This window comes from Oryza sativa, chromosome 2 (genome assembly GCF_034140825.1).
Source record: "Oryza sativa Japonica Group chromosome 2, ASM3414082v1".
Taxonomy (NCBI): Eukaryota; Viridiplantae; Streptophyta; class Magnoliopsida; order Poales; family Poaceae; genus Oryza; species Oryza sativa.
The window spans coordinates 4,137,258-4,150,008 of record NC_089036.1 but is presented as its reverse complement, the minus strand read 5'-3'; the positions used below and the strand labels follow the sequence as shown (position 1 = coordinate 4,150,008).

The following is a 12,751-nucleotide window of genomic DNA, read 5'->3' as shown; positions in this document are numbered from 1 at the left end:
AAAGAAGATGGGAGAACGGAGGAAGAAGATGGAACTAAAATGTGGGTCCCACGTCTAGTCGTCTAGGGGTATTTTGGTCTGTATGATAACCGAAAATGTGACGGTGATGGTATGATTTTAATTTTGTGCGAATTCGAATGACATGAATACGACTAGATGAATTAAAATAAAATTTACCTGAGTGGGCATATTTCCAATCAACCCAAAAATAAAATTGCAAACACGCGGATTGCGAGCGCGCGCACGAGCTAGGAAAGGGAGGGAGTTGGGGAGCTTAGCTCGCGCGCGGCGCGGTGGATCGCATGCGCGGGCGGGCTAAAATTAGCGGGAGAGGGAGGAGTTGATCGGAAAAAGGGAGGCCGCGTCGCATTGCGTCGTCGTCGTCGTCGTTGTCGTCCGTAGCGGGAGGGAGGGAGAGAGTACGTGCGGGCGTCCGGAGGTCTCAGCGCACGCCCGCGGCCGGGCCGTCGCGCCGATCGCGATGGGGTCGTGGCGGCGCAAGGCCTACGGCGCCCTCAAGGACTCCACCAAGGTCGGCCTCGCCAAGGTCAACAGCGACTTCAAGGTCCGTCACCTTCACTACATTTTTTTTATCTCCTCCATTAATTTCTCTCCTGTTCTTGTCGACTTGTCCATGTTCTTGCAGCTTTCTTTTCCTTCCTTCCTTCCTTTCTTTCTCGTTGTTGTTGCTGCTGTTGTTGTAGGGAATTTTGTTCATATGGTCTTGCAATCTTGCTTTTTCTGTTAGCTTAGCTGCATTTGTCCATGCAAATGCTGCATTGTCTCAGGATGAAGGCAAATGCATAATTTGTATACCCTCTGTCCTAAAAATAATCAATTTCTAGAATGAATTTGGACAAACATTTATCTATATTCATCCTTTATTTCTAGAATGAATTTGGACAAACATTTATCTATATACATCCTTGTATGTTATTGGGTTTTTTTTTTTTTGACAAAGAGGGTAGTATGTTACCTGATATTTGCTGGGTTAATTGTTTCAATGGCAGGAGTTGGATATTGCAATTGTGAAGGCCACCAACCATGTAGAATGCCCTCCCAAGGACAGGCACGTTAGAAGTGAGTACTCGATCATCTTCTCCTCCATAATTTAGTTGGCTACCTTAATGCCAAAATGTATCTCTTTCAGCAGGTAATATAATCTTAGAATCCATTTTTTTTCTAATCACATTGTTGCAGAAATATTCGTGGCGACCTCCATTAACCGCCCTCGAGCGGACGTTCAATACTGCATCTATGCCTTGTCAAGGAGATTGTCCAAGACAAAGAATTGGACAGTTGGGTCTTGCTCTTACAGTCCTCTTTGATTATATTCCTTATCTCGATAATGTGCTTGTTGATGGACATTTTTTGGTTATAGGTTGCATTGAAGACATTGATAGTGGTACATAGGCTCTTGAGAGAAGGTGATCCTACATTCAAAGAAGAGTTCCTGGCCTACTCATACAAGGGAAGCGTTTTGCAGAGAGCAAACTTCAAGGACGATTCAAGCCAATTAGGTGATTCCCTATCTTGCATAGTGATCAATGCAACAGAGAGTCATGTGTATATATTTTTCCCAAATCAAACTCTAATTGGAGGATAGAAATGATGCATCAACTCACCTAGCTAGCCTTGATTTTTGCCAGCTTGGGATTGCTCTGCGTGGGTTCGCGCCTACGCGCTCTTCCTAGAAGAACGGCTCGAGTGTTTCAGGATCTTGAAATTCGACATCGAAACCGAGCGTCTGATGAGATCTCCTGAGTGTTCCAGCAAGGTTAACATTATCTTTCTCACATTATCAAAACGAAGTCCATGTAGTGAATGAGATGTTTTGCCTCATGATGATTAAACTTTCGTTAATCCTAACAAGTGCAGGCACACAGTAGAACTAGAACCCTGCCTTGCATTGAACTTCTGGAGCAGTTGCCTGCCTTGCAGCAGCTACTTTTCAGGCTAATTGGCTGCCAGGTTTCATAACCAAAATGTTTTACTAGCACATCCTTGTAAAGTTGTTGGATGTTGTCAGTAGCTTCATCCATATTTTTTTGCCATTGCAGCCTGAAGGTGCAGCAGGCACGAACTACCTTATCCAATATGCATTAGCCCTGGTAATTTAATTCGCAAGAAATCTTGCATAGGTTACTGATCCCTTTATCCAACACATTATTTGTTCTTAAATATCATATGGTGGTTTCACATGTGCTATAGGTTTTGAAGGAGAGCTTCAAGATCTACTGTGCAATCAATGATGGTATCATCAATCTTGTTGATATGGTAAAGTAATTCTTTATGATTTTTTTAAACAGTCATATGCTGTTATCGATGTTTTATATAAAAGAAGAAGGTGCCCCATTTTTAGAAGAATTCTTTACAATATCATCCTAGATAGGTTATCGCTTTCAGTGTCGCTGAATTGTAAATATAAATTTCTGGTTCTTATTGTTATGATGCAGTTCTTTGATATGCCAAAGTATGATGCTATCAAGGCTCTTGTTGTCTATAAACGAGCTGGCCAGCAGGTATATATCTCAATTTTATAATCTGGTATTTTCTTTCATGAAAATGGTTGACCCTCATGCTTGTCCAATGCACAGGCTGAAGATCTTTCTGACTTCTACGATTCCTGCAAACAACTTGAGCTTGCCAGGACATTCCAGTTTCCTACTCTAAGGCAGGTTAGTTCATCATCTTGATCTCAAAAGATTATCTTAGGTCTAAATCAGAGCAACAAGATAGCGAAACATTTTCATGAATTTGGCCACATCCCTCATGATCTTGGATTTCTAATGCTCATTCCTTGCACATTATATTCTGCAGCCACCATCATCATTCATTGCAACAATGGAAGAGTACATCCGAGAAGCACCCCGTCCCTCGATTAACAGCGTGGTGAGTGCGGTTCTTCATGAGAAACAAGTACTTAAGAACTAGTGCAATTCTATTAGTACTATTATGTTTGTGTAGTTCTTGTGTTTCTTTTGGGAAAAAAACTGTAGGAGAGGCTCCTACAGTGAATAAATATAATAATAATATAAAGTTATAAATACATGTTTATACAAGTGAAAATACTTAGAAACTGTCTAGCCATTCTGAAATTTGTGGGTGGTAGTTTTCTTTTGCCCTATGGATAACCAAGGCAAACTCTGCTCTAAACTTATCTTTGCAAACTTTGAGAAAGGGATTTAGATTTTTTTTTTCGTAATTCTTGTTGCAAAAGCAGGAGAATGGTGAGAGGAAGCTAGTGACCTACGACCAAGAAGCTACAGAGGAGTCTGAAAAACCAGCAGAAGAGGAGAAAGATGAGCCTGCAGAGTCTGAACAAGAACAAGAGCCTAAACAAGAACCAAAGCCACCAGAAACCACTGGAGATCTACTAGTACTTTTCTGCACTATTTTCTCTAATCCATTTATGTGCTAATCCAAGTGTCCACTTCCCTAAATCTTATTTCTTTGTGTCTGTTTTTGTTTTATATCTTGCAGAACTTGGATGCAGAGGTGAGTCCATTGGTTGCAGAACTGGAAGAAAACAACGCATGGGCCCTAGCAATTGTGGGAACAGGTATATTTAGCTGTATTAATCTCAAATAACAAAACATTGGCCACTTAAATTTAGCTGTAAATTTGCGGACTTGCTGCCAAAGTTTAAATGAGCCAAAAAAGAAGTCATCAATGTTTTTTTTGTGTGTTTTTTTGGTCTTTTGCTTGCAGGTGATCAAACTAAGGCATCAACTTCCCTGGACTTGTTTTCTGGCAACACATCTGGGTGGGAGCTTGCACTGGTCACTGCTCCAAGCAGCACCAGCCAAACAGTTCAAACCAAATTGGTTTGCACAAATCTTTACTCCACCTGCTGCTAGCTTCATACTTCATCCGTCCCATAATATAAGAGATTTTTAGTTTTTTCTTACAATGTTTGACCACTCGTTTTATTCAAAAAAAAATTTGTGCAAATATAAAAAACGAAAAGTTGTGTTTAAAGTACTTTAGATAATAAAGTAAGTCAAAAAAAATAAATAATAATTCCTAAATTTTTTAAATAAGACGAGTGATCAAACAGTACAAGCAAAAATGCAAAATCCTTTATATTATGGGACGGAGGAAGTATAACATTTGCTCTGTTGCTCATTTCTAAAACTTCTGAAAAACGACCAAAAAAAATTACAAACTTGCATCTGATCTGATCCAACAGGCTGGAGGCTTTGACAAGCTGCTACTCGACAGCCTCTACGAAGACGAGACGAGGCGGCGGCAGATCGCCGGAGTCACCTACACCGGTAGCATTGGAGGAGGAGCACCCAACCCTTTCGACACCAACGATCCATTTGCTACGTCGAGCAGCTTCTTGCCCCCATCCAATGTCCAGTTTGCAATGCTGAACCAGCAGCAGCATCAGTACTACCAGTCTCAACACCAGCAACAATACTACCAGCCTCATCATTTCCAGGATCATCAACATCACCATAACATGTATTTTCAGACACATTATCAACAAAATCAGATATACCAACAACAGCAGCAGCAGCAGCATCAGTACCCTGCACCTCAGGCTGGATCTTCCAATCCGTTTGGTGACCCTTTCGGTGACCTCGTACCAATGGCAATGGCTGTCTCTCAAAAACATGGACATTCAAGTTTGATATGAATTTGCCATATTCATGTTGTTAATGATCCCAGGCAATTTTAACATAGATGGGTTAACTTAGTCACCTTCTCACTTGACTTGAGTAGAGCATCTTGTACAACTTGATCTTCTTCGTGCTAACTTGAGAATTATGATGCTGTATTTGCCATCTCGCTCTCTTGCAATATCCACATTTACTCGAACCATTGTAGATTTGTGATGCTAATCTAGTGTTGATCCCAAATACAATGGTATAACCTGAATAATAACACCGGTATAATCCCAACAAATTCTACTATTAAAATTTGCTGCTCTATTAAAAATATATTAGAGTGAACTGCATCCTTATATGTGCATTAGGTTACGCCAAAATCCAAGGCAAATCCAAATGCATTAGGTTGGCATCCGCATCTGACAGGCAATACAGATACTACATGGCAAATCTTGATGCGACAAACCATCCATTCCCAATAGCATTTCGATATCAAGAATAATAATCAGAATGATATGCGGCACAAAAATATTTGACATAAACCTACATGATCATGTAATTCAATCAAAACTCATGAATAGCCACCACAGATCTTAGTAGCCATACCATCAATTTGTTCCATAACACAAAAAACAGCAGCAACAGCACAAAAGTAGTCTTTCTTTGCTTTGTCTTCCAACACAACAAGAGATAAAAAAAGAAGCTAACACTTTAGATAGATAGCAAGAAGCCAAGAACCCTAGCTCCCGAGTACCTAGGCGGTGAGGAGGACGGCGCCGCCGGCGGCCTTGATCTTCTTCTCGGCGACCTTGGAGATGAGCTTGGCCTTGACGACGATGGGCCTCTCTGGGGGGAGCATCCCCTTGCCGAGCACCTTGGTGTAGCCGAACTGCGTGACGTCGATGACGGGGGCCTTGCCGGCGCCGGCGCCGGCCTCGGCGGGCACCATGGACCAGAGGCGCTCGACGTTGACGGCGGGGCAGTGGAACCTGTTGCTGAGCCTGTGGAAGTAGCGCATCCCGACCTTGCCGAAGTAGCCCGGGTGGTACTTGTCGAACAGGATGCGGTGGTGGTGCATCCCGCCGGCGTTCCCGCGCCCTCCCGGGTGCTTCCGGTGCTTCCCGATCCGCCCGTGCCCGGCCGACACGTGCCCGCGCTTCTTCCGGTTCTTCTTGAACCTCGTCGTCATGGCGGCGGCGAAGGGCGGCGACGGCGGCGGCGGGTGGGTGGGGAGGAAGAAGGGGGAGGTGGGAGAGTGAGTGGGGTGTTTATAGTGTTCGGTGAAGGGGTATCGGCCGTTGGATCGTGAGGAGGGGTGATCTTGACCGTTGGATGGATGCGGGAGGGGCTCGATTAGGGTTTTTGAGGGTGAGGTGGGCTGGGCCCTCCCTCTCGCTTTGTGCTCACTTGAGATGGGCTGTTGAAATGGGCTAGTAAAGGAGCTTTTAAATAAATTCGGAGTGATAAAGAAATAAACCATTTGATCTACTTAGTTATTATTATCGATTGGAGTTTTAAAACATCAAGATTTAATCACATCGTTTTTTTTAAAACTCAGGTAATTTATTAGATCAAAGAACAATTACATCGCTCACTAGCCACTTTACATGCCTCATTGTTTGCCTTATGGCTTATAAGCCAAAGCCAAAATTTGAATAGTAAAACTTGATTTTGATGGTTTTTCAACATAGTATTTTTTTTTTAGATTTGGCATTTCAATCACTAAGAACATATATATAAAATTTTACTCATATATCATTTTCTTAAATTGCTAATAAATCGTTATGGTTTATAATAAGGACCGTAACAATTAAAGCCGATGGCTTCTCCTGCCATAGCAGATCAAGCCATGGCCATGCTACTCTAGCCTCCCCTAGGGTAGTGAACAAGAGTTACCAATGTAAAAGCTTCAGAAATAACCACACATTTAAGCCCGCAGCTGCTGTCCCCGAAAACCCTCCCCGAAAACCCTCCATTTAATCACATCGTTTGTAAAATGTTTGTAAAAGAAAGTTTGTACTTATAATAAACCACATGCATGCCCTTGGCTACATGCTTATGCAGCAACAAGACATACCCTTTCTACGAGTTACTGATTTACATTCAGAAATTCAGATGCGCGTGTATTTTCACTTCAGAGCTGAATAACATGAAAACGATGCATATGCTGAAAATAAAAATCAGATGTATTCGAATAATTTTCTGCCATTTTCAACTAATTAGTATTTACACGTACGTTGATTAAATTGGTGAGTTTACGGTGTAGAACACTGTACTTCCCAGCAGAAACGAAGAGAAAATGATGCACATCAGAAACGGAGTATGTGTAAACAAAACTCAAGAGGGCAGATTAACTGTAAGGTTGTGCTGGTGTCATAATAATCTCTTCATGTCTACAAAGAATGGATCATATAATAACAGTTCCAATCTGACAAAAACGCCTATTCCTCAACAGATGGGAGGAGCTAGGAAACTAGAAAGAAAAGAGAGAAAATGTGGGCGTGAAGAGCAGCTCATAGCAACATACAAAAAAGCACAACATGTTACAATGAGGGCTGTATCAAAACTAAATAAATATCGCCTCAGCCCTACCTAGGGACTCAGAATTTGCAAGACATCGCCATTGCCGCAGCAACGTTGATATGTCTCTGGCCCTGAATCTGTGTTACGCAGCTAAATATCAATTTCACAATTTACATAAAATAGAAGAAGAAATAAATCCTAGGGAATTCCTAGGCCAAAAGCAAAGAATCGTGTAGAGCTCAAGTGGACGTGTAGCTGGAGTGCTTCAGTAGGTTGTTGAGAGCTTCTGGGTAAAACTTTCTAGCAAAAAGGTAGCATGGTCTCTTTGTTCCGTTCCACATACAGGGTGTCATTGTCACAACTTTCTGCGATAGTGATAAATGTACATATCAATATTACATGTAGGAGCTACATTTCTATGTTTTAGTTAAATTCCTTGACTGCGTTGCATGCAGACACTCAAAAGCAAATATCTTCAGGTGTTTGCAGACAAGTGCACAAACACAGTAATCATCACCAAAATCCTAGTAATGGTATATTTGTTTTTGTGCTTGAGTGAAAAAGAAGATTTGCTATATTACCTTATCATCACTTGTAATACGGAAGTTCTCTTTGATAGCCTACACAACAGTAAAGTACATTGGTAAGTGTCCACACATAGAGGACATGTCAATTGGCAAAGGGCCGAAAGCATGTGTCCATTTACCGATGTAGAGCATACCGTTATGTTCTTCAAGAGTGCATAGGTAACATCAATAGCTCTATACGACCTTGGATGCCATTTTCCTTCAGACCAATCAACATGTGTCACTGACCAATTAGAGATTCCACCAGGATCTACCATCTGAAGATGAAAGTGAAAGCATATGAAAGAAAAGCAAGGGACCAAGAAGAAAGCTAAATATCAATTCAAAATATTATTTACTGACATTGAAGAGGGTTGGCAAATAATGCTCATCAGCAATACAGTTGCGTCCCTCTGCTGGCTGCAGAACACAAAAAAGCAGAAAAAAATTGGTGTATTAAATAACATTATGTATATATACATTATTTCAACGATATGAAACACGTGCTTCACGATTTTTTTTTCTTGACGAGTTAACACCCTTTTGATTTCCTGTAGCATATGGCTAAAGCAGTTAAAACTTAGAACCAAGTGGCACAAGTCTTAAATTCAGTTCATCTCCAAATTATCATCTCTACTAAAGCTTTACAATTGCCAATAGCAGTTCCAAATTTCATATCTCAACTAACATCCTAGCTTTGATCTTCATTCTGACAGTATCACCAGGGTATCATTTTCCCTCTTTGGGATAAATCCTGGTACCCTGGTACCTACTGTGATGCCTGTTACTGGCTGGTTCCCAATGAACACCATGAAGATGCATTTATTTTCATTTATCTACTAGATACACTATAGTAATAGGATTTGTGTTTAGATGCTACCAAAATAACTTAGTAATCACTGTACACGTGAAATGAACTATAGCATGATGGGCATCAACAATTAACAATCAATGAAGGAGGAACATACCTTGCAATACAGCTCGAACTTATTGTAGTAAAGGTGGTCTGCTAAAATCAGTAAAGCATGCCTTCGTGTTACAGCAAACCACTACAACACATACGAAAACCAACTTAGAAAAGCATAAAAAGATGGAAGTGATATATCATCATTCTCACAAACAAATGTCCTAGTTTCTGAAGATGTTGACTTAAAAGAATGCCTCTAAACCAAGAATATATGAAGCGCCTAACAAACTTTGGGGTAGTAAACATTCTGAAGAATAATAAAGTAGTAATGTAAAAATATGAACCTGGGCACCCTTCCTGAAGTCCCTCTGTTCTATTTCAGGGAGCATTTCCACAGAATACCTTCCGCTTCCATGTGGTCCAGGATCAAGGAAGCTGATAGAGTGAAAAAACACAATGAAAAACGCACACAAACATGTGTGACTAGGGGAGATAGAAAATTGTGCGGTGATCATAGCTCTGTGTTAATGCATTCCATTCTTTAAGTCAAAACACACCAACGTTTTCTACACCATTCTTGTGATGTAACAAGGGTATTCCTTTGTAAAGAAATATAAGCCAAAAGATTGATCTAGAATAAAATGCATGATGAAATATTCCTGATTTTCATATTCCCAGTTATTCTCTAGGTCACAGATGAAATTAAAGTAGAAATGTTATAATCAATATACCAAAGAACTTTTTTAAAGCAGAATTACATGCTCTGAAAGTAGCTATTTCCTGCACTTGTATGTACTATATTTTCCTCTTGTCAAATGGATCAAAATATGAGTTCAGCGCTCTTACCAATCAATGAAGCTGACGTTTGTTCCCATCAAAAAATTATATATGTAATCAAATGTATGTAGTGGAACACAGCTGTCAAACAAATAAAAAGGATCTTAACAAAGTGCAACAAAAACATTTTCTTTTTGCAGGCAAAGTTTTTTAAAAACAAAACCTGTCCGATAGCAAGACGAAAAATTGATTATCAACATCTTCCAATGCATTTGCTAGCAGCCTCTTCTCCGCATCAACCATTGAAATCCTCCCCCATACAACCTGCACATACAAAGACAATGCAATGCTTTAGTTCTGCAAAACAAATTATAAAATACTATGTTGGATGTAAAAGAAATCACAGGAATCACTGATAGCAAAAATTTCAAAAGACAAATCACAGTCCTTTTGCTTATTTGCTGCAAAATGTACTACTAAAAAGTAAGAACTTCTTAGGAGAACCAACATGGAATTTCCTAAACACAGGAAGTACAAGCCAGATTAAAAAAAAAAAGTGAACTAAGCCTAGCTCATCTGATGGGTGTGGGTTGTGTACACTACCACCACCTAGGCTCAAATCTTCTTCTTTTTGAATTTAGATATTTCTTTTTCTTTATTTTAACAACATAGAGTTTCTTTGTTAAAAGCTTGCCTTATATGCAGGTCATTGGTTGCAAATGTAATCTCACTTATAGTCATCGAAAACTAATCCAAGCAATAACACAATTTTCTTCTTTCTTAGTATAAACAAAAGGAACAGTTGTCAATGCATAACAACATTTCTTATTGTTCATAACACCTTGCTAAGCAGATGAGTTAAGATAAAGCAAGAAAAGAAACAAACAAGTACACAGTGTGGGGGTGAACATTAGTACCTTTTCACTATGAATCTCTCGGCCAACAAACAAAGAACTAGAATGTACAGGTCTTTCACGCGATGCATGGATATAAATGGAATATCGATCCTCATGACCCTGCACACAGAAGTTCAAGCAAATAAATTTTACAAACTAGATGTTGATGCATCTATACATAGTACAAACTCCATCCTCATTACAGAAAGAAGCACATGATGGGTATATCTGCGCCACACCTGTAGAAATTTCTCCCATAGTTTCTCAAAGGGCAATGAACCTGGTGTTAAGAACATCAAGGCAATCTTTGGATTCTTCGAGACAGGCATGGGCATTGCAAGGAGATCCCTCATAACAACAGACGAGACGATCTCTTCGTCTGTTCGCTCCCGTCGGGTCACAGTAGGGAGCCAATCCTTGAAAGGAGTGCAGACGCTCGAAGCGAAGAAGTAGCACGCGGAGTAGCGGCGCGGAGGGTACGCGTAGGCCCCGATGAGCGCGACGCACACCAGCGACAGCAGCACGATTATCCACATGGGCTTCTTGGCGGCGCCTCGTTGGCGCGGAGGGGGCATGGCTGTCATGTCCTTGCTGCCCCGTTGCCACACCTGCGATGCCTTCATCTCCTCGCCATCGACAAAATCATAAACAAAGCCTTGCGAAAACTACATGCCACTCCAGACAGGGGCGGTGGCACTAACTACACCACCAAGGTTTCCAACCTCTTCTGCAAATGCAAGGTTATTCATTGTATTAATCCACCAATCACACTCAACAAAGTATTAATCCACAAATCACACTCTAAGTGTCATAATACAATTAGCTGTGAATACCGGCGCAAGGAGCCGGACCTAACGTGGGGAATATAGGGTTGAGCAGAACCCTCGTCGAATCAATATTGGAAACAAACTGCTATCAATAATACTAAACCATCACGTATCATCAAATTAATAAAATAAATCCGGGGTAAACTGATTGGAAAAGGAAGGAAATCAATCCCAACTCCCGATGGATCTCACAATCTACGCCGCGGTGCTCATCAAGCGCCGCCGTAAGAGCAGCGAGAGCTCGAGCGATACCTTTGAATTCGATCCGAGCCGAAGCCGACACGGAGGCCGCGTCCACCCCCTCGAAACCCCCCGCCCGCAGCCAGGGGAGGCGGGGGCTCGGAGAGGAGGAGGAGGAGGTCGAACTCGCCGCGCGCACGAGGCGAGGCGAGAGGAGAAGAGCAGCCGCGGCGGCGGCGAGGCAGATCGGAGAGAGAGAGAGGAGGAGGAGGAGAGGTGGTGGGGTTGGGATCCTCTCTCTTCTTCTTCTCCTCTTGGTCAGATCATCTGATGTGCTATAGTAGTGTATACATTTTTTTTATTGACTGCCCAGATATTCTTTCACATGGCAATATTGATCCATTGTGTTTGTGCACAAAACAACATAGGAGAATGTGGTTATTGCAGGGATTTTTATGATTTGACATTCCACTCTCCCTTGTACGTAGTAGTAGTTGAAGATGAAATCTAGCATTTGTTGTTTATAATAACACGCGACCAAAACCCACGTCATACGCATATGAAAGGATTAATTAATGGTAGAACGGATTGGCAAATCCTCGGAGTTTTTGGTTTATCGAAGTGTTATCTCTCTATATATCTAATTGAATACTTTGTGCGGGTAAAGTACATCATGTATTAATTGCCCAAATTTTATGTACACATTGTACCGCGGATAAATATTGTGAACAAACGAGGCATTGCGGGAATATTTCACTCTACCATGAACTAGTTACTATTAAATGCAGTTTTGCCAAATTTGCCTCTCTTTTTTTATTCTATGTGTCTCCAATAGTGGATAACATTTTTATGCTCAAATTGTCCTCAATAAATGATAATGCTAGGCTCATTGTTTTTGCCCTTAGAATATTTCACAGACTTGTCGTGCCCCCACGAAGCTGCGGTTATTGACCTCTGTTTTGGACTGTTCAATTTCAGGCATATGCATGCCTTGCCGTGGACGATGGATCATCGTATGATTTGAAACACTACACCGGATGTTAACTTAGAACTTAATTAATAGAGAAACCAACTCTAATATACTCATGCTCAAAGTGTCAAAAGTCAAAACAACACTCGTTTTATCGCTAATCTGTAGGAGTTGTACACGTCAGAAACAACATTGTTTTGTTCTGTTTTGGAAATAGAATATAACCAACAAAGAAAAGGGAGAATTTTAGGTTGAAATAAATAAAGTATATTGCAAAAGGAGAATCCAGCCAAACAAGTAGGAGTTTAGGAGAAGACAACATTGACAAATTTAAAACTCTGCACACACTTACAACAGGGATCACAATGTAATAATATATTAAAATATTATAAGGTTGATCCGTTGATTTGAGTTGGACATTATTGATTGGCCCCAAATGTTAATAAAGCTTGGAATTTCTGTGGAAACCATTCACATGGATCGAGTCAA

The 12,751-nt window shown here is 40.9% G+C and overlaps 3 protein-coding genes across 4 annotated transcripts; 1 reads left to right on the top strand and 2 right to left on the bottom strand.

The window, feature by feature from the left end:
* Positions 1-292: 292 nt before the first annotated feature.
* LOC4328473 (putative clathrin assembly protein At5g57200) lies at positions 293-4,793 on the top strand. 2 transcript variants are annotated; one of them, XM_015771709.3, is made up of 15 exons: positions 293-565; positions 1,011-1,080; positions 1,201-1,298; positions 1,382-1,520; positions 1,650-1,777; positions 1,879-1,971; positions 2,061-2,111; positions 2,212-2,277; positions 2,457-2,522; positions 2,598-2,678; positions 2,821-2,892; positions 3,224-3,379; positions 3,484-3,562; positions 3,712-3,827; positions 4,193-4,793. In XM_015771709.3, the coding sequence occupies exons 1-15, from the start codon at positions 482-484 to the stop codon at positions 4,643-4,645; spliced, it is 1,752 nt and encodes a 583-aa protein (XP_015627195.1). In that variant the 5' UTR covers positions 293-481; the 3' UTR covers positions 4,646-4,793. The 2 variants fall into 2 exon arrangements, with proteins under 2 accessions (XP_015627195.1, XP_025879104.1); XM_026023319.2 differs by having other exon boundaries at positions 343-565; positions 3,221-3,379.
* Positions 4,794-5,147: 354 nt separating this feature from the next.
* LOC4328472 (large ribosomal subunit protein uL15x) lies at positions 5,148-5,844 on the bottom strand. The gene has a single exon (XM_015771710.3). The coding sequence runs from the start codon at positions 5,803-5,805 to the stop codon at positions 5,371-5,373; it is 435 nt and encodes a 144-aa protein (XP_015627196.1). The 5' UTR covers positions 5,806-5,844; the 3' UTR covers positions 5,148-5,370.
* A 1,122-nt stretch (positions 5,845-6,966) lies between these two features.
* On the bottom strand, positions 6,967-11,641 carry LOC4328471 (glycosyltransferase BC10-like). Its single transcript, XM_015767125.3, has 11 exons — positions 11,365-11,641; positions 10,525-11,012; positions 10,307-10,405; positions 9,613-9,713; positions 9,459-9,530; positions 8,957-9,047; positions 8,674-8,754; positions 8,069-8,125; positions 7,861-7,983; positions 7,721-7,759; positions 6,967-7,504 (listed from the first exon to the last, which is right to left on the bottom strand). Exons 2-11 carry the CDS (start codon positions 10,906-10,908, stop codon positions 7,379-7,381), a joined length of 1,173 nt encoding a protein of 390 aa, XP_015622611.1. The 5' UTR covers positions 10,909-11,012; positions 11,365-11,641; the 3' UTR covers positions 6,967-7,378.
* Between the last annotated feature and the right edge of the window lie 1,110 nt (positions 11,642-12,751).

What these genes read in the sequence shown, in the direction of transcription:
- LOC4328472 (XM_015771710.3), bottom strand. Translation starts at nt 5,805, where the DNA reads ATGACGACGAGGTTCAAGAAGAACCGGAAGAAGCGCGGGCACGTGTCG.
- LOC4328473 (XM_026023319.2), top strand. Translation starts at nt 482, where the DNA reads ATGGGGTCGTGGCGGCGCAAGGCCTACGGCGCCCTCAAGGACTCCACC. An exon ending in TCATCAATCTTGTTGATATG is followed by an intron (nt 2,278 to 2,456) that starts GTAAAGTAATTC and finishes GTTATGATGCAG; the next exon opens with TTCTTTGATATGCCAAAGTA. An exon ending in GTCCCTCGATTAACAGCGTG is followed by an intron (nt 2,893 to 3,220) that starts GTGAGTGCGGTT and finishes TTGTTGCAAAAG; the next exon opens with CAGGAGAATGGTGAGAGGAA.
- LOC4328471 (XM_015767125.3), bottom strand. Translation starts at nt 10,908, where the DNA reads ATGAAGGCATCGCAGGTGTGGCAACGGGGCAGCAAGGACATGACAGCC. An exon ending in TATGGGAGAAATTTCTACAG is followed by an intron (nt 10,406 to 10,524) that starts GTGTGGCGCAGA and finishes TTCTGTGTGCAG; the next exon opens with GGTCATGAGGATCGATATTC. An exon ending in GTATTACAAGTGATGATAAG is followed by an intron (nt 7,505 to 7,720) that starts GTAATATAGCAA and finishes TCACTATCGCAG; the next exon opens with AAAGTTGTGACAATGACACC.